The sequence below is a fragment of the Salmo trutta genome, chromosome 40, assembly GCF_901001165.1.
Source record: "Salmo trutta chromosome 40, fSalTru1.1, whole genome shotgun sequence".
Taxonomy (NCBI): Eukaryota; Metazoa; Chordata; class Actinopteri; order Salmoniformes; family Salmonidae; genus Salmo; species Salmo trutta.
This window is the reverse complement of record NC_042996.1, coordinates 17,538,337-17,564,286: the sequence shown is the minus strand read 5'-3', so window position 1 is coordinate 17,564,286 and position 25,950 is coordinate 17,538,337. Positions and strand designations below refer to the sequence as shown.

Below are 25,950 nucleotides of genomic sequence, written 5' to 3'. Positions count from 1 at the left end.
TCCCACCTTTGCTGCTATAACAGCCTCCACTCTTCTGGGAAGGCTTTCCACTAGATGTTGGAACATTGCTGCAGGGACTTGTTTCCGTTCAGCCACAAGAGCATTAGTGAGGTCGGGCACTGATGTGGGGCGATTAGGCTTGGCTCGCAGTCTGCGTTCCAATTCATCCCAAAGGTTCAATGGAGTAGAGGTCAGGGCTCTGTGCAGGCCAGTCAAGTTCTTCCACACCGATCTTGACAAACCATTTCTGTATGGACCTCGCTTTGTGCAGGGGGCATTGTCATGCTGAAACAGGAAAGGGCCTGAGTTGGAAGCACAGTATCGTCTGGAATATCATTATATGCTGTAGCGTTAAGATTTCCCTTCACAGGAACTAAGAGGCCTAGCCCGAACCATTATTCCTCCTCCACCAAACTTTACAGTTGGCACACCTCATTCGGGCAGGTAGAGTCCTCCTGGCATTCGCCAAACCCATATTCGTCCGTCGGACTGCCAGATGGTAAAGCGTGATTCATCACTACAGAGAATGCGTTTCCACTGCTCCAGAGTCCAATGGCGGCAAGCTTTACACCACTCCAGCTGACGCTTGGCATTGTTCATGGTGATCTTAGGCTTGTGTGTGGCTGCTCGGCCATGGAAACCCACTTCATTCTCCTGCCGATGTTTGTCTACGGAGATCGCATGGCTGTGTGCTCAATTTAATACAGCTGTCAGCAACGGGTGTGGCTGAAATAGCCAAATTCAGTAATTTGAAGAGATGTCTGCATACTACTGTGTATATATAGTGTATTTTCAGAAACCATTGAAAAGAAATACTAAATTCACTTCATCATTTGGAGGAATTTGACATTGAACAGAAAGTGAAAAGAGCAGAAAGTGAAAGAAAAAAGGGGAGAATAAAAGAGGTATTGAAATCTCTGGTCTTCTCCACTCCTGTCCAGACAGGATATGACATAGGGACTTCCTGTGCGAGGTGACATCGTCAGGCTCCTTCTGAGTCCCTTTTGATTGGTCCTTCTTAGCCTCTAGAAGAACATCCTGTAACGACAGCGGCACTTTACATTCATTTCCAGTTATGCATCTTGTGTATGCATGTCATGACTCTTAACACGGTCCACCTCCACCCACAGTCATCCATGTACTGTAAGCATTCCTCTACATGTTCAGAATGTTATACATTCCACCGAGGGTTTTACAGAACTATGAGAGGATACCGACCATTACATTTTCATACAGGAGTAATAAAGGCCCAGGGAACGACTTTTGTGAAGAACAATATTTATCAGGGGAGTGATGGTGAGGGTTGCATTATAGTGGCCAGAAGGGTCAACAGCAGGGGATGACACTCAAGATGCAAGATGGCATTGAGGGAGGGAGGTGGGTCAAGAAAGGGGTGGAATGCTTCGTCTACAGCGTAGGATTTTCTACTGGCTGACAACAGTGACTGGCGCCACCTGGTGGGGAAATAAATACCAGTCACATCATTCCTGAATGTCGAACGCTGTACTTCTCAGATTACTCCTGACACACAAATCATAATGACAACACACCATAACCTGACCCTACTGAATGTGAGGCACGTCAGGATTCCTCCTCTCAACATCCCATACGAGACAGAGAGGAGGAGGAGAGTGGAGGAATGTGTGTTTGAAAACAACAGGCCAAGGAGCCAGTGAGTGCTTCAGGGGTTAGGGGTCACCCAGGAAAATACTACTTGAGTAAAGGTATTTGGTTTTAAATGAACTTAAGCATCAAATGTAAATGTAATTGTTAAGATTATTTAAGTATCAAAAGTAAAAGGTATAAATCATTTGTAATTCCTCAAATTAGACAAACCAGACGGCACGATTTTCTAGTTGTTTTTAATTTACGAATGGTCAGGGGCACACTTTACAAATGAAGCATTTGTGTTTTGTGAGTCTGCCAGATCAGAGGTAGTAGGGATGACCTGGATGTTCTCGTTAAGTGTGTGAATTAGACCTTTTTCCTTTCCTGTTATGCATAAAAAGTTTAAAAAGTACTTTTGGGTGTCATGGAAAATGTAGGGGGTTCTTCAGGGAACCATTCCTTCTTCACTTTGCCTATAAAGCATTTACATCAGTGCTTGTAAGAATAAAGAGAGAGGAAAGACTAGGTACAACAAACTCAAAGCAGCCGGCATTCACATGCAAGGCCGACGTGGGGTTCAGGATCACATCTCTCCACAGCCATTGGGTGTTCATACTTAGCTCTGTGCTGCATGGCCATCCATTACAGGAAGACTGTAACCATCATTAATTAGCCGGGTAAACACAGAGTAGCACTGGCCCTCAGGGATCACTGGGGCCAGTACTGAGTCTAGGAAAACACACCGGCTGTGGTAGCTACGCTCACATTGTTGTTGTTGTGAGTCGACCAAAGTATGAGTTATGTGCACGTCCACAGGCACGCACACTATTTGGAGAGTTAATGATTAGTCCTAATGGTCTCTGCCTCAAGATTTGGCAACCCCCCCCCCCCCCTCCAGTGCATGCACACACACACACACCTGTATATGTTGGGGTCCAGCAGGACGTGTGTCTCCTGGGGCAGCTGGGAGAGGTGGACCACCTTGGTCTTCTGCTGCGGCCGGTCACTCTCATTCACCCACACATCAGGTAGTCTGGAGAGAGGGATAGAGAGATTGAGAGAAAGCGAGAGAGGGAAGGAGGAGAGAGAGAGAGAATGTGAGAGCACAAGGGAAGAAGGAGGAGACAGTGAGGGAGAAGAGGTGACAGACAGTACAAATCTTGTAATTGGCACCGTGGCCTCTGAGCTGGTGTCTGACTGGCATCTAACAGAAATGGGTTAAGAGGAGATTGCAGTGGTACAAATGCATGCTTCCTAAATTGCTTGTCTAACTAAAGAGTGCATTTAGGTGTTATCTGTGGGAAACATTGGGAGAGGATCAATGCCAGTGCTGGGCTCCTCTCTACTCCTGCTACAGCCGTCACTGTGTGCGTCACCAGGAAAGCATCCCAATGAACAAACAGAGAGAGAGAGAGAGAGAGAGAGGATGTGGGGGAGATGTGAATAAGCGGTGCCTGGTTCATCATTAGCAGACTGCTTGGCTATAGATCATAGATTCAGAGGGGCAGATGAAAGCCCTAGGGGGAGGAAAGGAGAAGGAAAGGAAGAAAGTGGATAGTGGATGAAAGGAGAAGAGAGAGGTAATAAAGAAATGGAGAGACGAGAGGGGACCTTACCCTTGCAGAGGGATGAACCCAAGTGGACAGAGCCAAAACAAAAAACTGCAGAAAAGCACCCAATAACATGCTAGGAGACAGAGAGGAAGGCCTCAGTTTTCTCCTGTTTCGGTATAAATCACAGCAAATACAATGCTCACTGTTCACACAGGGTGCTGCTGCAGCTCTGTAGCCGAGTGCTACAAGTGACTACAATAACATCTGGTACACATTCTCCATGGTAGTGTGGGTGACGGTTGATTTTACAGCAACATGGTCCTCAGAGAGACATATCCAACTCTTAACCAAAACACTCTCACAGCTTCTGAAAACGAGTGCCGCAATACGTCTCTTGCTCCTCCTCCCTTCTTCATCCAAACCCCCAAAACAACAAAAATTCCAAAGAGAGAGGTTTATTTTGGACATGTACCATGAAAGCGAGCGTCGTCTTGGCTTATAGCCCGTTTCCTGACCCAGAAAGTTGCTTCTATCGGAGATGAGCTCTCTGGGAGAGGGGTTTTAGACAGAGCAGAGCTGACAGCCCAGTTCCTCCAGCTGAGAGACTAATGGCTAGAGAGGAGGGCTGCACAGGGCTTCGTCTCAGTCTGAAGTGACTTCCTCTCCTTCTCTCCTCTGGCTGGGAGACTAAATGGCCTGAGGAGGAGTAGGGCTACATCTCAATAGTGTGAAGTGGCTTTCTCTCCCTTGTCTCCTTCCCTTCAATCATTTCCCTGATAATATAGTACGCCAACTACATAGCTAACTTACAATATTCCAGTCTGAAATGCACGCAGCTGGTTATGATAGCTGTTATGATAGTCAAGGGAGCTCTTGGTCATTAATTCTCTCCTCAACTGGGCCACTGATCAAAAATTAACCTATGGGACTACACCAAAGGAAAAGAGAAAGAGTTAGAGAGGGATGAAAGGATGGATAGAGATCACAGGGGAGCTCCCACGAGACGAGTGAAGTCATCCAGATCACTGACCCTTCTGGATGGAGGAGACGCTAACCTGGGTATCCTCCTGTGTGTGTGTGTGTGTGTGTGTGTGTGTGTGTGTGTGTGTGTGTGTGTGTGTGTGGTGCAGTGGTAGGGTCACATGTGATTGCCAGCCTCCTGCCCACAGCCACAGGACAAATTGACTAACCACCACTAAACTCCTGCTGACATTTACAGAGCAGGGGAGGAGAAGGACAGGAAGAGAGGAGGGGGAGGATAAACCTCTGCTGGCCAGTAGTACAGGAGAGAAAAGGGAGCGAGGGGAGAGAAAGAGGACTGTGGCCTTGTGTCTGCCAACAGGAGACAGATGAAGAGCAGGATGCGGGGAGGAGAGGAAGAGGACTGTGGCCTTGTGTCTGCCAACAGGAGACAGATGAAGAGCAGGATGCGGGGAGGAGAGGAAGAGGACTGTGGCCTTGTGTCTGCCAACAGGAGACAGATGAAGAGCAGGATGCGGGGAGGAGAGGAAGAGGACTGTAGCCTTGTGTCTGCCAACAGGAGACAGATGAAGAGCAGGATGCGGGAGGAGAGGAAGAGGACTGTGGCCTTGTGTCTGCCAACAGGAGACAGATGAAGAGCAGGATGCGGGGAGGAGAAGAAGAGGGCAACTCACATGTCCTCGGGAGTCCAGTGGAGGAGGACTTTAACCTTCCCAGAATCTTCCTTCCTCCTCGCTATTACCTAGAGACAGAAGAAGAAGAGAGGTAAGACACCACCCAGTAACAGAGACATTGGGAAAACAACACATTGTTGTTGAGGTCATACTGGAGAGATAGTTGGAGAGACACACCCACCGTCCCTAACCAAAGGCCTGATGCTGACGGCAAGTCAGTACAGGAATCAGACGCCTGGCTCCAGTCAAATTGAGCCAGAGTCAAATCTATCCTCCCTCCCACTCCGTAGACGAACACTGTTACTTCACTGGCCTGAAGACGCCAGTCCAGCCACTAAACATATACACACACCCTGTGTGTGGTAGGAACAATACAGCTCCCTGACTGACGTTAGTGCATTCCACAGTGAGTGAGTGTGTGTGACCCTGGACCAAGGTGAAGACTAGGAATGCTCTTTATCTTTAGAAACACACAGATGGATGTGTGCTTACACACACACACAAACGTAAGTCACAGTGTGAAAAGACATCACACTAGACTCTCTCCTATGGTTTTATTTGCTTATTGCTTTGGCTTAGAGAAGGGCCTGCTGGGTTTGCCTGGCTACCCAAAGTCCTTGCTTCAGCCAAATGTGACGCTACACCCACGGACGTTCATTTCTTCTCCGCAACGAGTCTGGATCCGAGTACCTCCCCGACGACGTCTAGAACGCAAACACATTCTAACCGTTCTGATTGGTCCCAGAAACTGCTGGGTTGGGCCAGAGCCAGAGCACAACGTGGGTAAAGCAGTGTTTTGAAAATGCCATTTGCTTTGATACTCTGATTAGAGACGATCCAATCGCTGATGACTTTGTTTTGTACAACCCCCATCATTTTGCCATCCCCACAAATGACTTCAATGATGGCAGTCTCAGACTGAAGTACGAAGTGAACAGAGCAGCGGAATAATTCAGTCGGAGTCGTCAGGCAACTGCTGGGTTCCTATTCTGTCTTTTTCTCTTGATTTCTCTCTCTGTGATAATAGTGGTAGAAGCACTCCAGCTGCATGTGTAGGGGAGAGATGGAGGGAGGACAGAGACTGGGAGGAGGTGAAGAGGTCTGGTTTATAAGCGGCTCCAACAACAGGTCTGGCTGGGTCTGGACTCCGGCATGTACGTCAGAGCAGTGTGTGTGTGTGTGTTTGGTGGGAGGGTTGCTGGCAGTTCCCTTTATTAGCAGTTTAATTAAAAGGGGCACGGGAGTCAGTGTTATTCTCTGGCTGGGCTCTTCATTTTCAGCAGGCCTCAACACTGCACACATTAACTCCATGTGAGTTTAAACCAGACTCTGCTGGTGATCCGTCAATTTTGGAAAACAACTTGTGTTCAGACAAAAATTTGATTGTGATGCTTTTAAAAAAAATCTGCATTTAATCTCAGCAGGCTTTTCATTTGAAATAAATGGAGGTTTAATTGACCCTGGTCAGCCAGTCGACTGCCTCCCCCTCTCCCAGCCTCTAGCTGGCTCAATGGAAGTTCTGTCAACTTTTTGCAAATCTTTGTTTTCATTTCAACAACTTTCTACTTGTGATGTGCTAGACGCCTTGCACAAGATTGCTTGATCCAAAAGACCCATTCTTGCTGCAGCTTTCTGCTCCTCTGATTGCAGAATCTTTAACACGTGTTTACCTGAAGTGATTTGGTACCATCCCCAGGGTCTGGAAAGTGACCCACATACAAAAGTTGGTGACGGGTCACCTAAGTAATTAGAGCCCCATGTCCAAATTCTTGCCTAGCAAAAATGATAGAACCCTTGGTAAATACTCACATACTTTTTAACTACGAAATGTATTGTAATTACACAACGGGTGGGTCTAACGGTGTCTGTTCCACAAGTTACCACGGGCTAAAGCGATGATGTTGAAATGCTTATTTTCTCTGTTCCATCTCACTGTGCAATCCACTGTCCAATCAGCCCAGCCGGAAGTAGGGGTGCTGAGTTAAAAAAAAATATATAATAATAATAATACACAAAAGTAGCGCACTGGGCCTTTACTAGTATTAGTGTCGGGACTATATCTCGTGGAAGGATGAAATAGTATGAATAAATGTATCAAAATAACACTTGTGAAAATATGTCAATCATTTGAATATGTTTGTAACCCGTTGTATAAAAGTGATAATGCCAGAGAAGTCGGTGTTTGGAGGATATATTTGTGCGGTCTGCAGGCCCTCGACTAGGTCTCGGTCCTAACACCCGTGCCAATATATCCTCCAAACACCGGCTTCTCTGGCATTATCACTTAAATGTAAACCAGTCAGGTTTCAGACCAGGTTATAGCACCATCTCTGCTACTTCTTTGGTTTTAAATTATGTTCTTAAATTGTTTGGATAAGTAACACTGACTGGCCATTTTTGTTGACCTGTCTAAAGCCTTCGACAGTGTTTCACCCATTACTTATTCAGAGGTTTTCATCAATTGGCCTGGATCAGGCTGCGTTTAGCTGGTTTGAAAATGATTTAAAGATGCACCATGCAGAAACCACTCTGCCATTTCCTGGTTGCTAAAATTCTAAGTTTGTCGAATTTGAGTTCCTTTAAAAGCAGTTTAATTAAAGGGGCATGAAACCAAAGTGTAGAGAATCATTGTACCATCTAAACCCCTGAAATAGATTTTCCATAACCAAAAACATTGTATTTTCAGTTGTTTGAATCAGTTGTACAAAACCTAAAGAAAGACGCAAAAAATGTAACTTAAGAACGGAAAGCATAGAAATAAAGCACATAGAACAGATCTACCGTATCTTTGACTTGCTTTCAATGAGAGGTCTATAACTCACAATTCTATGTGAATTTGGTTGGGTCACCCAAAAAGTTACAGATTTCTGCTTTTAAAAAAAAGGACAGAACACTGTGTATTTACTGATGGTGTTAAATCAGGTTTTCTTGACATAAAGAGTGTCCTACAGGGATCAATTCTTGGTCCGGTTATATTCACATGAACAATATTGGTTTATCTGTAAAAAATAATAAAAACATTAACCTGTATGCAGGTGACAATCTGTCGCTATTGCCCTCCAAGAAGGCCTTTGCTGAACTGACATTGGTACTTAATGCAGGTAAAACCAAGAACATGTTATTTTCCAAATCACATAAAAATCTGATGATTTATGCATAAGTACTTCGCAGGGGTGTATTGGTACACGTATTCGTACCGAAACGTTCGGTTCAGGGACCTCGATTCGGTCGCACTGAACCCGAATGAATACATAAAAACAAATATTACAAAATAAAAAAATACTACGTCTTTAGGCTATGCATACGCTGCGTAGTAGGCCTATGCCGTAAATCTGAACTAAAACAAACATTTAAGGCTATTCCGTTAACACTAGCGCCTAGGCGGACATCAGAATCAAAATGACCTTAACTGGCGCATTTCACATTTGTGAGGCGCAGCCAAGGACTAGTTCTGGGGAGGTCGATAAACCAGAATTGGAGGATCATCAACAATCGTTTAAATGTCCAGTTTGTGAACATTTAGGCTTCCCAGCAGATTACAACTGATATGGGCAGAACGTTGTGGATTAAACGTTAACTGTATGTCGCAACGCTCAACAAGAATAGCCTATGCAGCTGCCAACAACTCAAATTTGTTGACACATTTACTCTGACATCACCCGAGTACACCGGAGCAAGACGGAAACGCAAAGAAACACCACATCGTCTCACCTCGGCATTCAAGCATTCCTTGGCAGCTGACTCTGACCGGGCCAAATACATTACAAGAGCGATAAGTAGTCTGTGTTTATGTTTTTTACAATCTTTGCTTTTTAAACCACGAACATACACCCATTCACGGTGATTGGGAATAGGGGGTTTTAGCGACTTGTGAAAGAGCTTTAGACTCGTTACGAACTTCCTCCTGCACCAATTTAAGCAAACAGGTTGTCCCTGCTCTATATAAGCAAGCCAAATATGAAGTTTAGAATGAATTGGCCAACGCACCCCGTGTTGCTCTGACTTATCAGTGACAGACATCACATTACCCTGGAATAGATGTACTGTGCTACAGACATGCCCCATTATGAGCGTCACATTTGCGCATCTGGCACTGAAGGAGACGGTGTCATGGTGTGTTCGTAACCAAGTGGGAATTTACCACATAGGACTGGGGAAAACCCACTTGAATGGCCCTCCAACTGGTAATTACTTGTGGGAAACTTGTCAATGATCTGAAGCACACACACTTCTCCCACATGATTGCCTCGGGTGTCGCCTACTAAGGAAATGGCCTTGAACAGCATTTGACAGTTAAATGCAACAAAACATTAATAAAAAAGCAATCTATTGTGGGTAAAAAAAAAAATGTTTACATGCATGATAGCTGTACTTTTAGTTTATGATTGACGCAGCTTGTTGGCAATTAGCTACTGCCGTTTCTCAATGAGCTCAAATCACATGAATGCATCCAAATGGTATTTATGACTTCACAACTCGTAAATTCCCACCTCCCAGAAGGTGACAAATGCAGCATCAGAGTGGAAACTTGAGAGGAACAACATAACAATCCTGTCACAACAGAATGACAGGAATATTGTGAATGGAATTTCATTTTCGTGCTGTACCGAAACAGTGACCCCAAAACATGCCAAACCGTGGGTTTGATGAACAGTTACACCCCTAGTACTTTGGATTGTGCCCTCATTGATCGTGTCCCCTCATAAATATCTGGGCATCTGGATGAACAAAAAGCATGTTGATGAATAAGTTAAGAATTTAATCATTCAAATATGCTTCCAATATTGGGACAAATCCTGTCTTTCGGTAAATAGCAGAAAACAAATCCTCCAGTCAACATTCATTCCGGTTATTGACTATGGCGATATGTCTATATGAATGCAGCTGCCACTGTACTGAAGCCGTTGGACACAGTTTACCACAGTGCTTTATTACGGGCGATAGGCTCCGTACACTTCATTGTATTTTGTATCAGAAAGTAGGCTGGCCCTCCGTGAAGTCTCGTAGATCGAGGCATTGCTCTCTTTTTTGTCTATAAACCGCCATCATACCTTACCTCATTGTTAAACTTCAGACGTACAAGTCACCAGCCCCGGACTCAGGGATGGGTAACCCTCGAGAGCCCTTCAATCTCCACCGAATTAGGGAAATCTGATTAGAGTTTTTCTCCACAAGTCCTTAAAGTTACGAGTTGGTGCCTCTAGAGCAATTCAGGCAGATGTTAGAGGGCCTTTTCACTGAAGAATGTGTTTGCTTCATACAATTGTGTTTACTTTTCACATGTTGTGTAATTGATGCGTGTATAGAAAGATCTGTATAATAGTGTAATGGCTGTGTACTGATGTGCTCGTGCAGGCCTCATCTGCGAAAGACAACGTGGTCTCAGCATGACTCCCAGCTTAAATAAAAAGTAAAAAAATAAAAAATACTACTAAACTCCTCTGTACAGCTGAGACCGTAATACTGTAGGTCTGCCGTGCCCTCTGCTGTCTGAACAGTGAAGTACAGTGTGTGTGTGTGTGTGTGTGTGCAGGACCATGCACAGTCTGCTGCTGCTGGATCCCTGACCACGCTGTGGAAGACGACGGTGATGCTGTGTGTGTGTCTGTGTGTGTGTGTGTGTGTGTGTGTGTGTACTACTAACCGTGCTGTGAAACACCACACTGTGCCCGTTGCCCAGGCTCTCTATATGTGTGGCCAGGTTGAGGCAGATGGCCCGGTGTCTGATAGCATCCATGGTCTGGGCATCAAAGAAGTCGTGAGGTCGTGCTGGAGGGACAGAACACACTGGGGTGAGAGAGGGGGAGCGTTAAACTGAGGTTCATAGGTCGGGAGGTCAGAGGGGATTAGCCAATCAGATGGATCTGACCCTCGTAGATATTCATCATCAAAACGTTTCCCACCACCCGATTGGTTAAGACGCTTGGTTTGAATGCCAGGCGACCGGATCAGTGAGTACATGATTGGTTTATTGATTGTTTGTATGATTGAGTGTGTGCCCATGCATATCTGTGTGTGAATACACATGCTTGCATTTGTGGGCGCTTGTATGTGCGCTTGTATTACCATCCTTATGGGTACCAGAAATTCCCAAAAGACCCAGAGGACAAAGGCTATTTTAGGCTTAGGTTTACAGTTAAAATTAGGGCAACAATTAGGGAAAATAGGATTTTTAATGGAAATCAATTTTAGGTCCCGACAAGGATAATAAAACATATGCTGTGTGTGTATTGCGTGTGTTTATATGGGCGTGTGTGTGTGTGTTTCTCGGATACGTACGTAAAGACCGCCTGCGTTTGTTCTTGAGTTTCCGCCTCTTGTTAAGCCCCGCCTTCGAAGGTGAATCCTCCTTCATCTTGGCCTGATTGGCCAGCTTGTTGGAGTTCTGGGAGCTGAAGTGGGTGGGTACGTGGCGCGCTAGCCCCCCCTGGGAGGCAAATGTGGCATTGCAGCCCCCCACCACACACTGACAAAGATAGAGACAACACCGGTGAGAACACAGACTAGTAGATTTAACAGTAGATCGCTTATACAACAGCACGTACATATAGAATAACAGTATTGGTCATTCTATTTGATGAAGTCTAGGTGATTTCTATTTCAATAATAGTTCAAAGGGTTTAATACAGAGGAAACTGTAGGCCTGGGTATTAGAAGCACAGTTCAATGGAACCATTCAATATAATATCATGCATTAGCTTTACACAGGATAGTGTGTGACAAGTGTATTGTGTTGGAGAGCATTAGAATCATTCTAAGACTAGAATAATCTATAGCACATGACATGTAAATACAGTAGGTACGGGGCCTTCAGAAAGTATTCACACCCCTCGACTTTAGCCACAATCTGATGTGCTACAGCCTGATTTTCAAATGGCTTCAATTGAGATTTGGTGTTACTGGCCTACACACAATACCCCATAATGTCCAAGTGGAATTATGTTTTTACAAATGTTCACTAATTAATTAAAAATGAAAGCAGAAATGTGTTGCGTCAATAAGTATTCAACCCCTTTGTTATGGTAAACCTAAATCAAAATCTAATTTATTTATATAGCCCTTCTTACATCAGCTGATATCTCAAAGTGCTGTACAGAAACCCAGCCTAAAACCCCCAAAAGACTTCCAGTTTGGAGTGGCGCCATTTCCGTTCCAATTTTCTGGAAGCTTGCTTCAGAGCTCGTGTATTTTCTGTATACCAGGGAGCTAGTTTCTTATGACAAATGTTTTTAGTTTTTAGGGGTTAAATTGAGTTCCTCAGTTAGGTGGTTAACTGATTTTTGTCCCCTGACGTCCTTGGGTAGGCAGAGGGAGTCTGGAAGGGCATCAAGGAATCTTTGGGTTGTCTGAGAATTTATAGCACGACTTTTAATGCTTCTTGGTTGGGATCTGAGCAGATTATTTGTTGCGATTGCAAACGTAATAAAATGGTAGTCCGATAGTCCAGGATTATGGGGAAAAACATTAAGATCCACAACATTTATTCCACGGGACAAAACTAGGTCCAGAGTATGACTGTGGCAGTGAGTAGGTCCAGAAGCATGTTGGACAAAACCCACTGAGTCGATGATGGCTCCGAAAGCCTTTTGGAGTGGGTCTGTGGACTTTTCCATGTGAATATTAAAGTCACCAGAAATTAGAATATTATCTGCTATGACTACAATGTCCGATAGGAATTCAGGGAACTCAGTGAGGAACGCTGTATATGACCCAGGAGGCCTGTAAACAGTAGCTATAAAAAGTGATTGAGTAGGCTGCATAGATTTCATGACTAGAAGCTCAAAAGACGAAAACGTCGTTGTTGTTCTTTTTGTAAATAGAAATTTGCTATTGTAAATGTTAGCAACACCTCCGCCTTTGCGGGATGCACGGGGATATGGTCACTAGTGTAACCAGGAGGTGAGAACATTTAACACAGTAAATTCATCAGGCTTAAGCCATGTTTCAGTCAGGCCAATCACATCAAGATTATGATCAGTGATTAGTTCATTGACTATAACTGCCTTTGAAGTGAGGGATCTAACATTAAGTAGCCCTATTTTGAGATGTGAGGTATCACGATCTCTTTCAATAATGACAGGAATGGAGGAGGTCTTTATTCTAGTGAGATTGCTAAGGCGAACACCGCCATGTTTAGTTTTGCCCAACCTAGGTCGAGGCACAGACACAATCTCAATGGGGATAGCTGAGCTGACTACACTGACTGTGCTAGTGGCAGACTCCACTAAGCTGGCTAACAGTTCAGGAATAAAAATGTGCTTAAGTCACATAATAAGTTGCATGTACTTAAGTGTTTAACATGATTTTTGAATGACTACCTCATCTCTGTACCCCACCCATACAATTATATGTAAGGTCCCTCAGTAGAGCAGTGAATTTCAAACAGATTAAACCACAAAGACCAGGGAGGTTTTCCAATGCCTCGCAAAGAAGGGCACCTATTGGTAGACGGGTAAAAAAATAAAACAAGCAGACATTGAATATCCCTTTGAGCATTGTGAAGTTATTTACACCCAGTCACTACAAAGATACAGGTGTCTTCCTAACTCAGTTGCTGGAGAGGAAGGAAACCGCTCAGGGATTTCACCATGAGGCCAATGGTGACTTTAAAACAGGTACAGTGTTTAATGGCTGTGATAGGAGAAAACTGAGGACTGATCAACAACATTGTAGTTGCGCCACAATACTAACCTAACTGACAGACTGAAATGAAGGACGCCTATACAGAATATTCCAAAACATGCATCCTGTTTGCAATAAGGCACTAAAGTAAAACTGCAAAGAATGTGGCAAAGAAATTAACTTTGTCTTGAATATAAAGCGTTATGTTTAGGGCAAATCCAAAAACACATTACCGAGTACCACTTCACATTTTCAAGCATGGTGGTGGCTGCATCATGTTATGGGTATGCTTGTCATCGACCAAGACTTTTCTTTAGGATAAAAATAAACGGAACAGAGCTAAGCACAGGCAAAAATCATAGAGGAAAACCTGGTTCAGTCTGCTTTCCAACAAACACTGGGAGACAAATTCACCTTTCAGCAGGACAGTAACCTAAAACACAAGGCCAAATATACACAGGAGTTGCTTACCAAGACGACATTGAATAATGTTCCGGAGTGGCCTAGTTACAGTTGACATAAATTGGCTTGAAAATCTATGGCGAGACTTGAAAATGGCTGTCTAGCAATGAGCAACAACCAACTTGACAGAGCTTGAAGAATAAAAAAATAACGTGCAAATATTGTACAATCCAGGTTTGCAAAGCTCTTAGAGACTTACCCTGAAAGACTCACAGTTATAATCGCTGCCAAAGGTGATTCTAACATGCATTAACTCAGGGGTGTGAATACCTCTGTAAATTAGATATTTCTGCATTTCATTTTCAATACATTTGCAAAAATAAATAAAATATGTTTTCACTTTGTCATTATGGGGTAGTGTGTAGATGGGTGAGGAAAAAAAACATTTGAATCCATTTTGAATTCAGGCTGTAACACAACAAAATGTGGAATAAGCCAAGGGGTATCAATACTTTGTGAAGGCACTGTATATGACATGAGGATGTGGTTTGCAGAGTCAGTGCTTTGATGTTGTGTGTGTGACAGTGAAGGGAGAGTGAAAGAGCGAGAGACCGAACAGAAAAATGGAAGAAAGGAGGGCGTTTCCTCACCTTGAATGGTTTGTCTCCGCTGTGTGAGACCATGTGTCTCTGGAGCCAGCTCTGACTGGTCGACGGGGTGTTGTAGACCTTGCAGCCCTTCCATAGGCACACAAACACCTGTCGAGAGGACAGCAACACTTAAACACACGTATCTTCACAGGCCACTCACAACCTAGCTCTTATGAGTTACCCAAGATGCAATGTAAGAAACTAAAATGTCCAACGAAATCCTACTATCCTAGAGAATTGTAGTAGTTGGCAGATGGACATTTCATATATAAATTCAATGACGGACCATTTTTAACTTAAGCACCTAGAAACTCAATCCCCCACAAAAACTGACCCCCGCCCCCTCTCTGAACCTAAAGTTCCAAGAGAGATAAAACATCAAGCTGTCTTTGTACAGCAGCACTTCTCATCTGGAGTTAGTTTAACACAGGATGTTTGGATTATCTTCAAGATGGAGAAGAAGAGGGGGATTGATATTTTGAAGACCGGGTTGTGGTGGTGGAGAAGACGAGTTGGAGGCATAAAACTAGAAGGTGAAGGAAGAAGGGGATAGAAGATGGTGAGCAGGCAGGAGGACAGAGAAGATGATTTAGGAAGTGAAGGATAGAAAAAAAACAAAAAGACATACCCCTCCTCGTTGTCCGTCCACGTGCACGCCCCTGATGTGCTCAGCCAGGTCTGGGCTGGTGGTAAAGAGGAGCTGGCACTGGTCCCAGCAGCAGGTGTATGCCACGCCCTTACCCACCGACGGGGTGGCAGTGCCAGGGCCGTGCCCGTTCATCATGGCAGGTGTGGAGCGCCCGCTGGACGCTGTGCTCTCCATGTCCATCAGAGTACTGCTGATACTGGGAGGGAGGGAGGGAGATGGGGTCAGCACAGAGATCTGTTGTACTACATAAATCAAATGTTATTCGTCACATGCACCGAATGCAACAGGTGTAGGTAGACCTTACCTTGAAATACTTACAAGCCCTTAACCAACAATGCAGTTATGAAAATAGAGTTAAGAAAATATTTACTAAATAAACTAGAGTGAAAAAAAACAAGAGTAACAATAAAATAACAATATCGAGGCTACCGGCACCAAGTCAATGTGCAGGAGTACAAGTTAGTCGAGGCAATTGAGGTAATATGTACACGTAGGTAGGGGTAAAGTGACTAATGCGTAGATAAACAGTGAGTAGCAGCAGCGTAAAAAAGGGGGAGGGGGTCAATGCAGCCATTTAATTAGCTGTTCAGCAGTCTTATGGCTTGTTACGCTGTTAAGAAGCATTTTGGACCTAGACTTGGCGGTCTGGTACCTCTTGCTGTGTGGTAGCAGAAAGAACAGTCTGACTAGGGTGGCTGAAGTCTTTGGCAATTTTTAGGGCCTTCCTCTGACACCGCCTGGTATATAGGTCCTGGATGGCAGGAAGCTTGGCCCCGGTGATGTACTGGGCCGTACGCACTACCCTCTGTAGCGCCTTGCGGTCGGTTCTAGTCATAGGCTTGGGCAGCCTCAGTCACTAAATCTCGGTGATTTACTGCGTTTTTAGCATGTGCCGACACTGCTCTTCTACAGACGGTGCCACTTCTCTGGGGCATATGAGGTTTAGTATGCCTGGTCTACAAGGAGGGATGTGAGGGTGTCATGGCGGATTTTAATCTCATGCCACTATAGACGTTTCTCCCTTCGTCCTCACACACAAAGCTTCTCAGAGTGCTCTAGTGACTCAGTAATGCTACCATGTTGGACTGAATGAAGAGAAAGGGACACACACACACACACCTCGTATGGCTGCCTGCCTCCAGCTGCTCCCCTGCTCTGTTCCTGAGGTCCTCAGTGCCAGCAGGGGAACAAAAGTTACATTGAGACCAAGCAGCTGCCCAAACAGCAGAGCTCTCTCCTCCATTCACTCCCTCCTTTCTTACTACAGACCTTTCTGCCCCGGCTAGACAAAGCAACGCGCCAGGACGGGAGAGGGCCGAGGGGGGAAAGGGGGCAGAAAGAAGGGGGGATCCTCTCTCCTTCAGATACTACACTTCAGGTCCTATAGCCCTGTGGTAATACAGGGTCTTCAGCCTTTGTGCTAACTGGGTTTATTTTGTTAGCTATCCGCTACAGGTTGTCGCATGGCTACAGACTGAGACAATCTACTGGGATCCAGAAAGGGGAATTATTCCACTATTCTAGCAGCAAAAGGAGAAGGGTGGATATCAGGGTGTGTGAAATGGTTGAGTTCTCTGCTTCCATTTGAATAAGAAAAGTATGTGTATATCGTTATTTTCTGTTGGCTAGTCTAGTGATATTCAGACATCGCGTACAGGGGAACATATATATGTATTAGTATATGGCTGATAGGACCCTAAATCTACACTGGACTTTTGCATACAGGCTTTTGCATATGTGTCTGTGTTGACTTCTATTGTTACATGCACATAGTCAGGTTCAAAAACACACACACACACACACACACACACACACGTAACCGGAATTCTGGATAGTGTTAGGGGAATCAGATCGGCGAACTCACCGCGTCGGCAGGGCCGCGGCAACCCCGAGTAAATGATTTTAAGTTGCATTGTAAGAGAGTTGAGCAGCGAGTTGCATACATCATTACTCATTTCTAACCCTTTTGATCTGATTCACTCTCTCGTTCTGCACTAGTTTATGATCCAGTGGAAGTTCCATCTTGGCCATTTCACATAATGGCATGGGGAATTCTGGGTACACATCTAAATATCTCAGAAAGACTTGTGTGCGTGATTCCCTCATGTGCATGTGGGTGAGAACCTGTGTGTGTGTGTGTGTGTGTGTGTGTGTAGGACTCATCTCAACACAGACATCCTGTACCTACAGCCACAAGGCCAAACCAACTAGAAGGTGATGAAGAGTTGTGTTGACCACACTGACCCGTCTGTAAGTGTGTGTGTGTGTAGATATGTTAGAAGTAGCTCTGTGGCGAAACACCACCCTTCACATGAAAGCTTGGTTGGCTTGTTAGTGTGTGATTATTGTTTTCTTTGTCTCAGTGCTCCACTTGTGAAATTACTCATGGGACTTTCACCAAACTGTTTTCAAGGATACATGCCAACTTGGACGATCTTACTTAACGCATTGAATTGGTTCATATGATAAAATCAAGTCTGAAATGTTCATATTGCTGGTGTCTCTTTTTAAAACGTGGTTTCATAGTAGCGACGTTATTACACAATGAGCATCGTGGTGGCCAAGTGGCAATGTAGGCCATACATGGACATTATGTCCAGATGCGGGTGCACGTGCAGCGTGGAACCATTCCGTTGAAAACTAAAGGCAAACCTAGGCCTATTCAACTGTCGGTTAAAACTATGCATGTACCCAAATGTTGTCTGTTGTCAACTGTCCATAACGCATCGTTGCGCATTTGGGTGCTGATGCATTGTAGCAAAACAAACCCGATTGTTATGCTAAACTGTTGTTTGGCAAAAGACAAAAGTACGGAGATATCACAACGCTACATAATCGCAAGGATAGTGAGTGCAACTTGTAACAATGTAGCTTGATCACAAACGTAATCATCTTATCAAGATGGAATAATTGTTGGAGTGGGCTGGCAACATTGTTGCGCTGCTTTGTATTCAACATTTGACTGGGTATTAGTAATCCACAGACCTGTCTTCCGAATCCATTCGACTGAGAGGTTCTCCATCCGAGGAGGATATCTCGACACTGGCCCGTCTTTTGATTCCGTGGTCGGTTTTCTCCGTGGATTCCTCGCTTTTGGTCTTGTCGGAGCTAGGAGGCGAGGACACGCTCTCCTCTCTTTGTTCTTGATTCAGCTCCACCGTGCTCTCCCCGGTTTCGGTGCTGCTCGCAGGGATTCCCTCCACGGGACTTTTAACCGGTTCAGACAGTTCACAGGCCGGTTCGTCTTCTTTGTTGCCGTTTTCCGTGGGTAAACCCGATTCTTTGGCGACTTCTGGTGCGACTGAAGGCTTCTCCTCTTCGCTGTCTCCGTTGCTCACGTCCATTTCTGTTCCGTCCTCGTTGTCACCCGGTTCCTGTTTCGAGTCTATAGGGCCCTGCTTATTATTCCCGTTCTCTCCCTTGTCCGATGTTCCATTTAGCTCGTTTGCCGGCGTGGAGTCTTGTTCGGTATCGTTGGTGGTAACTGCAGCCATGTTCACAGCTCTTAGTAAGCTATTTTGTGTTGTAAGCTACTACCCCCACAAAGTTGCTTCTTTCTCCCAATCGCATGCGCGGCTTCGCCATGAGCGTTCAACCGGGACGCGAGGGGAGGAGGCAGAACCATGACGTAGTCCCCCGCATTGTGGACCGTTCCACGTGTTCCAGAGAACTAGTGTTATATTTGTTTTATATTTACTAAAAAAAAAGTGTTCCAGAAAACAGAACATTGACATATTTTAAAGTGAAATGTTAGGGCCAATCATCCATTAACACATTTCAGTCATGAATCTAGACAATTCTTACCACCATACCGGTGCTCCACTCTATTAGCAGGCCCAGCGTATGTGTAATTGTGTTTTTGTATAAAGCCTAGATTTTCATGCAAATTCATCATATTTTATCTTCTTCGTGACCTCCAGGCCTTATTCTGTTGTACCGATTCCATGGTACAGGGTGTATGAGTTGATATATATAAAACAACATTAGATTCAAGACTTTTCAGCTAAAATGATTATATAGAATTCTTGCCACCAACAAAATGCTGAATATTTGGGGCATAAAATCGTCGAAGCTCTGCAGATTTTGTTGTGAGGATACAGAATCAATAGACCATTTGTTTAGATATTGCCCTCGGGTAGCCTGTTTCTGGTCTAAGGTTCAGGAATGGCTGAAAATGCATAAGATTGATCTAGAAATAGTACTGTTAGGAGATCTGGAGAGACCGGGTCAGTCAATTACTAATATACTAATACTCTTAGTAAAAGTATTTATCTTCAACTCGCAATCTGTGGATTCTATTCGATTAGATAGATTGAAATTGTACGTTAAACATCATAGCATAGTTGAAAGATATATGTTGCGTAGAACTTTGAAGAGGGTGGCCAGCAGAGATACGTGGGATGGGCTGAGGGAAGCTGGGGGTTGGGATGTGGAATTGGAAACAAGTGGGAGTGGAGTTGCTGTGCGGGAAATAGAATGATGGTCAAAGATATGTCAAAATAAAACAATAAAAAGTATGTTTGAATGACACTGAGGGGCAGTGTTTTCACAGCTAATGCCGGTGTTGTGCCGAAAATTCCCCCCCACCCTTCTAATTTCCGTATGTTTGTGGCTAGAGTCAAATACTTTCTGTGGCACACAGTCAAATACTTTCTACAGAACGCACTTCACGTCAGGATAGGAAACCGAAATGAATAATTAATGTATGTGTGTTACATTAAACATAGAGGAGGGAGTAAGATGTTGGCAAGCAATAAACCTTTCAGAACCACTATGGCTGAGTTATTATCCTTACACTTTCAAAAATACTAGTCGAATAAGACGTGGGAGAGATGACGAATTTTGGCAAAGAGATTTATTTATAGACTAATACAAATCATTAGCGGATTTAGGTACCGGCGACATGGGCAACCACTGACCGCGGCGGTACCGGGGGCGGGCGCTGACCCCCCCAGGGCGCCATACAAGCAAGAACCGCCACATACACTTGAAACAAATAGCCAAATCGAAAACTGCATACAAAAATGCTTTCTGCTACTAAGAACAGTGAAATGTAGGCTAAACTGACAACGGAGTGAAGAGCAGAAATCTCAACTAGCAAGCAAGTCCCAGCAATGAAGAACGGGAAGGGGGGAGAATTCTGGCAGGGGGGAGATTTTCGGCACAACAACGGTTTGCCTGAGGCTGAGGCCGTGCAGGTGTTTGTACACATGCATACACACACACACTCATTCAAATAAACGCATACAAGAACACACACACACATACATATACAGTTAGCATTGCTGTTATGATTTTAGTTGTCGTTGATGTCCATTGGAGGGGGGGGGGGGGGGGGGGGGGGGTCACGAACGGTTGAGGGACAGCTACTGGGGAACTGTGGGGGGATCTTGGAGGGTTCGCGTTCACGTTTTTTGGCCTGGTGGGAGACCTGTCAAAGTGCCCTTGAGCAGGGCATTGACTCTGGATGCTTCTGTGTGTCGCTCTGAATGGGAGTCTATTGGATGACTGGTATGGTGTAGCTGTTGTATGTTTTGGGTATTCAATAAACATAAAAAATAAAGTGTTCCAGGAAACAGAACATTAGCCCTGACATTTCACTTCAAATTATGTAAATCACCCATTAACACATTTCAGTCATAAATGTAGACAATTCTTACCACCATACCGGTGCTCCACTCTATTAGTAGGCCTAGCATATGTGTAATTATGTTTTTGTATAAAGCCTATATTTTTATGCAAATTCATCAAAGTAGATATTTTCTTTTCTTCATGACCTCCAGGCCTTATTCTGTTGTACAAGTAAGGTAGGAGTTCATGACCACATGTAAAGGACTCTTCCAAGTACAGGCATTGCCATTCAAGAGACCATTCCAATGTCCAGTCCATGTTGGACTCCATTGCTGAAACTTGATGGAATGTCTGCACTGACTGATATTCAGTGGACCCCAAGAAGAGTAGCTAATGGGGATCCTAATAAAATTCTAAATACGTAAGGTGGTAGGGATTAGGAACTATAGGGTAGGAGGCATGGAAAGGGTAGGAACTAGTGGAATGGAACCAGGCCCACGTCTCCACAGTGTGCTACAGGCCGGGACCACAAAAGATTCACAGCATCATTAACATAGCTACTCATGTGTGTCCAGCATGAAAGGAGGGAGGGGGAAGGGAAGAAGGTGGAAGGATGGGGAAAGAGGGTGAGAATGGAGGTGACTGACCTTACTGTGTCGATGACCTGAGTGGATTGGCTGCGTCTAGTCTTGACAGTGGCATTGTCCAGAGCAGAGATCATTCATTTACCAAGTGGATATGAGCTATTGGCCTGTAGGTTACACCTCCAGTTGAAGGCCAGAGTCCCAGTCCCTCAACGGACGCAGAAAAGAGCTTCTTGACCTTTAAAGTTTGTCAATGTCTCGTCTTCAGCACCATCAGAGCTTCGATCATATCAGTGACCAGGAAATCATATTTGTAACATGATAAAACCAAAACAGCAGGAAGCATTGGAAATGGAATTCCTTCTATCTCCCAATGTTTAAAACAAATGTAAATACTTAGCTTGTGTCGTAACAAACCCCCACCACAGCATTTAAGAACATCAACATTTATTTCACATGATATAAAACAGATGAGATATGAACATTTTGCATATTAACTCTAATAATAATAACCTCATACTTATAATTTCTGCTCTGCTCTTTCTATGGTGTACATCATTTACACAATGAAACTTTACATTTATGTACATTATATTTTAATGTCCTGGAGGAACAAAATGCCTGCTTATTGCTTATACATGTGCTATTCTCTTCTCTCTGTCCAGGACTCCACACAACCAGACCAGAATCTAACACACAACCCTAATCTCATAAAACTATTTTCTCTCTCTTCTATATTTTACTTTAAATATATCTCAGCCGTAGAAAGAAAAAAAACAGAGAAGCAGATCGATTCTAACCCAGGACATTTACGTGTGGTTGTCAGCGGCGACCAGATCCCGATCATCCCGACATAAATAAACACAACCTTTATAAAATATTTAAACTCTGTCCAACAGCAGCAATAGGGTGGCACCTTATTGAAGTATAAATCCATTGTATAGTTACTTCATTCTATATGTTTTATATATGTATATATTAACAACTTCTTTGAACAATGAGGGAATGTGCGGTGTAAAATATGTGGAAAATGAAACGTTTAGGGCCTCAGGTTAAAAACTTAAATGGGAGTAAAACCAGTAAAAAAGACAAGAGCATATGGCGCCCCCGTGTGGTTAAAGTAAAGCACTGCCTTAGTGTGTGTAGATTTGGTGCTTCGCCCTCTCAATAGTGTGTGATTGTGGGAAGACCTCAAATGCATACTCCTCCCGTCCTCAGATCCTTGTCTCCTTCTCAAAACCCATTAGATGAGAAAGCCAGATATCCTTCCCCTCTGACCTTCTCCTCCAGTGGGATTTGAGAAGGAGACGAGGAGACCGGACGCAAGTAGTATGCAATTGAGATCTTCCCAGTGTGAGACTCCTCTAGTGCTCTTATTTACAGCTGTACAGTCCTCTCCTTTTCACAGCAGTGCTCAGCTCGAAGACACTCAAGACATCCTCACAGAACATGTCCAAAATAACAGACCATCATAATACCTGTAATAATAATAATCGTCATCAATTATCACTCTGGTAATACTATCTTGTCCTCTGATATCTCTGTGTGAATGAAAAAGTTTTGCATCACAGTTATTGTGTAGGCCGGCAGTAAGTAATACGAGCAGGCCTGTGGATCTACTCTTTCTGTCTGTCTGGCTACAGTTGTTTCTATACATACAGAGAGATACTGGGCATGCTCTGTGCAGGCTGGCTGGTGCCATCATGGCTCTGTAGGATGCCATCTTGGGTCTCCAGGCTGGCATCGCTTATGAGTCACTGCTCACCAAGGTCAATGTCTGGGCTACAGGGATACGTGAAAAGAGAGGGAAGAGGTCAAGAGAGAGATGAGCACACACAAATATAGCAGAGGTCACAAGCCACAATGTCTACAACAAAAAATGTGGAGAAAATGTTTACGCTGACATGACTAGATGGTGCTTTTCGCTGAGATGACAAATTATGGCTGTGTTTAAATGGCTGGTGTGATGTTGCCTGCTGGTAAGATCTGTGTCGATTGGAGGGTAGATCTCTGAGGGCTGAGCATTGGATCCTGAAGTTGAGGTTAGGGGGTTGATGGGTAGAGTTATTAACTCTACCTACAGTACATATTACTTCAATTACCTCAACTAACCGGTGACACTGTACATTGACTCTGTACCGGTACCCCCTGTATATAGCCTCGCTATTGTTATTTTACTGCTGCTATTTAATTATCTGATACTTTTATTTGTTATTCGTATTTTTTGTTGTTGACTTTTACATTTTTTTAAACTGCATTGTTGGTTAGGGCTTGTAAGTAAGCATTTCACTATAAGGTCTACCTGTTGTATTCGGTGCATAACATTTGATTTGATAAAGGTCAAAGTTTGTAGGTAAGGACAGAGAAGTCTCTTACTGAGTGTAGTTCAGTTCAAAGAAGCACCTCCTCGACACGTCTACACACACATGAAGTGGGATCCGTCAGTGAGTTGAGGAGGAGATGCGGGAGAGGAGGAGGACTTGGGCGGAAAGGGCAGGCTTTTCACTGCAAACCACACACACAGTACCAGTCAAAAGTTTGGACACACCTACTCACTCAAGGGTTTTTCTTTATTTTTACCATTTTCTACATTGTAGAATAATAATGAAGACATCAAAACTATGAAATAACACATATGGAATCATGTAGTAACCAAAAAAGTGTTAAACAAATCAAAATATATTTTATATTTGAGATTCTTCAAAGTAGCCACCGTTTTCCAGCTTTGCACAATCTCTCAACCAGCTTCATGAGGTAGTCACCTGGAATGCATTTCAATTAACAGGTGTGCCTTGTTAAAAGTAAATTAGTGGAATTTCTTTCCTTCTCTTCTGTATACCTGGTAAAAGACCAACTTCATATTATGGCAAGAACAGCTCAAATAATCAAAGCGAAACGACAGTCCATCATTACTTTAAGACATGAAGGTCAGTCGATGCGGGAACATTTCAAGAACTTTGAAAGTTTCTTCAAGTGCAGTCTCAAAATCCATCAAGTGCTATGATGAAACTGGCTCTCATGAGGACCGCCACAGGAAAGGAAGACCCAGAGTTACCTCTGCTGCAGAGGATAAGTTCATTAGAGTTACCAGCCTCAGAAATTGCAACCCAAATAAATGCTTCACAGAGTTCAAGTAACAGACACATCTCAACATCAACTGCTCAGTGGAAACTGTGTGAATCAGGCCTTCATGGTCGAATTGCTGCAATGAAACCACTACTAAAGGACACCAATAACAAGAATAACTTGCATGGACCAAGAAACACAGGCAATGGACATTGGACTGGTGGAAATCTGTCCTTTGGTCTGAGTCCAAATTTGAGATTTTTGGTTTCAACCGTCGTGTCTTTGTGAGATGCAGAGTAGGTGAACGGATGCTCTCTGCATGTATGGTTCCCACCGTGAAGCATGGAGGTGGTGTGGTGGTGCTTTGCTGGTGACACTGTCTGTGATTTATTTAGAATTCAAGGCACTTAACCAGCATGGCTACAACAGGATTCTGCAGCGATACGCCATCCCATCTGGTTTGGACTTAGTGGGACTATCGTTTGTTTTTCAACAGGACAGTGACCCAAAACACACCTCCAGGCTGTGTAAGGGCTATTAGACCAAGAAGGAGAGTGATGGAGTGCTGCATCAGATGACTTGGCCTCCACAATCACCCAACCTCAACCCAATTGAGATGGTTTGGGATGAGTTGAACTGCAGAGTGAAGGAAAAGCAGCCAACAAGTGTTCAGCATACGTGGGAACTCCTTCAAGACTGTTGGAAAAGCATTCCTCATGAAGCTGGTTGAGAGAAAGCCAAGATTCTGCAAAGATGTGCTATTTAATAGTTTTGATGTCTTCACTATTACTCTACAATGTAGAAAAATAGTACAAATACAGAAAAACCCTTGAATGAGTAGGTGTCCAAACTTTGACTGGTACTGTACGTAAGTGCTTTGACATTTATTAGTTATATGTCAATCAATCAATCAGTCCATCAATCAATCATCATTAACAAAGCAATCTTCTTTCTAACTGTGTTCTCTTACCTGCCATCAGGTTGTTGAGTTTAGCTCCCTCTACTGGTAGTTCATAGGATATGTCAATGTTGTTCCCCTGGGTCTCATGCTCCGGGGCCTCCCCTTGCATCACCTCACTCTGCATCACATCCTTCTCAGGTTCAGGAGTCAGTGCTTCTGACACAGCAGCTGGCAAACTGGCACAGTCACACCTTCACATTCAGGCCTTATTCCAATACTTACAAATGCATCCTTCCTTACTGCCTTTAATGAGGTAGTCACTGATCTAAATACAGTTGGATGAAGGAAGGGATGGTTTTAAAGTATTCAGACAGGTTCAACGTTGCTATCGATCCAGAGAGGCTAAGATATGTCCTGGTGAGGCCCGGCTAGTCTCACCTGTTGTGGGGAATGAAGGTGTTGGGAGTGTGGGTGTTTCTCCTCTCTGCCTCCCTCTCCCCCTGCTGTCGATGTTGTCCAGGGATCAGGTACTGTACATACAGGGGCTTCACACCCTGATCTGATATCACCATCATCTGGGTCTCTGACACCTGCAACACACGGACAGTGAGATAGACTGTAGTCTGGGCTGTGTTCAGGAGGTACCAAACAGGAAAATATGTTTTGAAACAGAGCTCTTATTTTTGCCC

The 25,950-nt window shown here is 44.1% G+C and overlaps 2 protein-coding genes across 6 annotated transcripts in view; both read right to left on the bottom strand.

The window, feature by feature from the left end:
• Positions 1–789: 789 nt before the first annotated feature.
• aebp2 (AE binding protein 2) lies at positions 790–18,762 on the bottom strand. 2 transcript variants are annotated; one of them, XM_029742412.1, is made up of 8 exons: positions 18,125–18,762; positions 15,119–15,335; positions 14,491–14,598; positions 11,096–11,282; positions 10,461–10,603; positions 4,817–4,884; positions 2,528–2,641; positions 790–1,038 (listed from the first exon to the last, which is right to left on the bottom strand). In XM_029742412.1, the coding sequence occupies exons 1-8, from the start codon at positions 18,631–18,633 to the stop codon at positions 1,026–1,028; spliced, it is 1,359 nt and encodes a 452-aa protein (XP_029598272.1). In that variant the 5' UTR covers positions 18,634–18,762; the 3' UTR covers positions 790–1,025. The 2 variants fall into 2 exon arrangements, with proteins under 2 accessions (XP_029598272.1, XP_029598273.1); XM_029742413.1 differs by having other exon boundaries at positions 10,461–10,585.
• A 2,962-nt stretch (positions 18,763–21,724) lies between these two features.
• Positions 21,725–25,950, bottom strand: part of LOC115180603 (pleckstrin homology domain-containing family A member 5) — a 174,484-nt gene continuing 170,258 nt past the window's right edge. For all 4 annotated transcript variants that reach the window (XM_029742822.1, XM_029742823.1, XM_029742825.1 and 1 more), the window contains 4 exons: positions 25,700–25,851; positions 25,331–25,497; positions 23,671–23,799; positions 21,725–23,076 (listed from right to left, as the gene is read on the bottom strand). In XM_029742822.1, the coding sequence (XP_029598682.1) occupies positions 23,711–23,799; positions 25,331–25,497; positions 25,700–25,851 (408 nt within the window). In that variant the 3' untranslated portion in view covers positions 21,725–23,076; positions 23,671–23,710. The remainder of the gene's footprint in view (positions 23,077–23,670; positions 23,800–25,330; positions 25,498–25,699; positions 25,852–25,950) is intronic.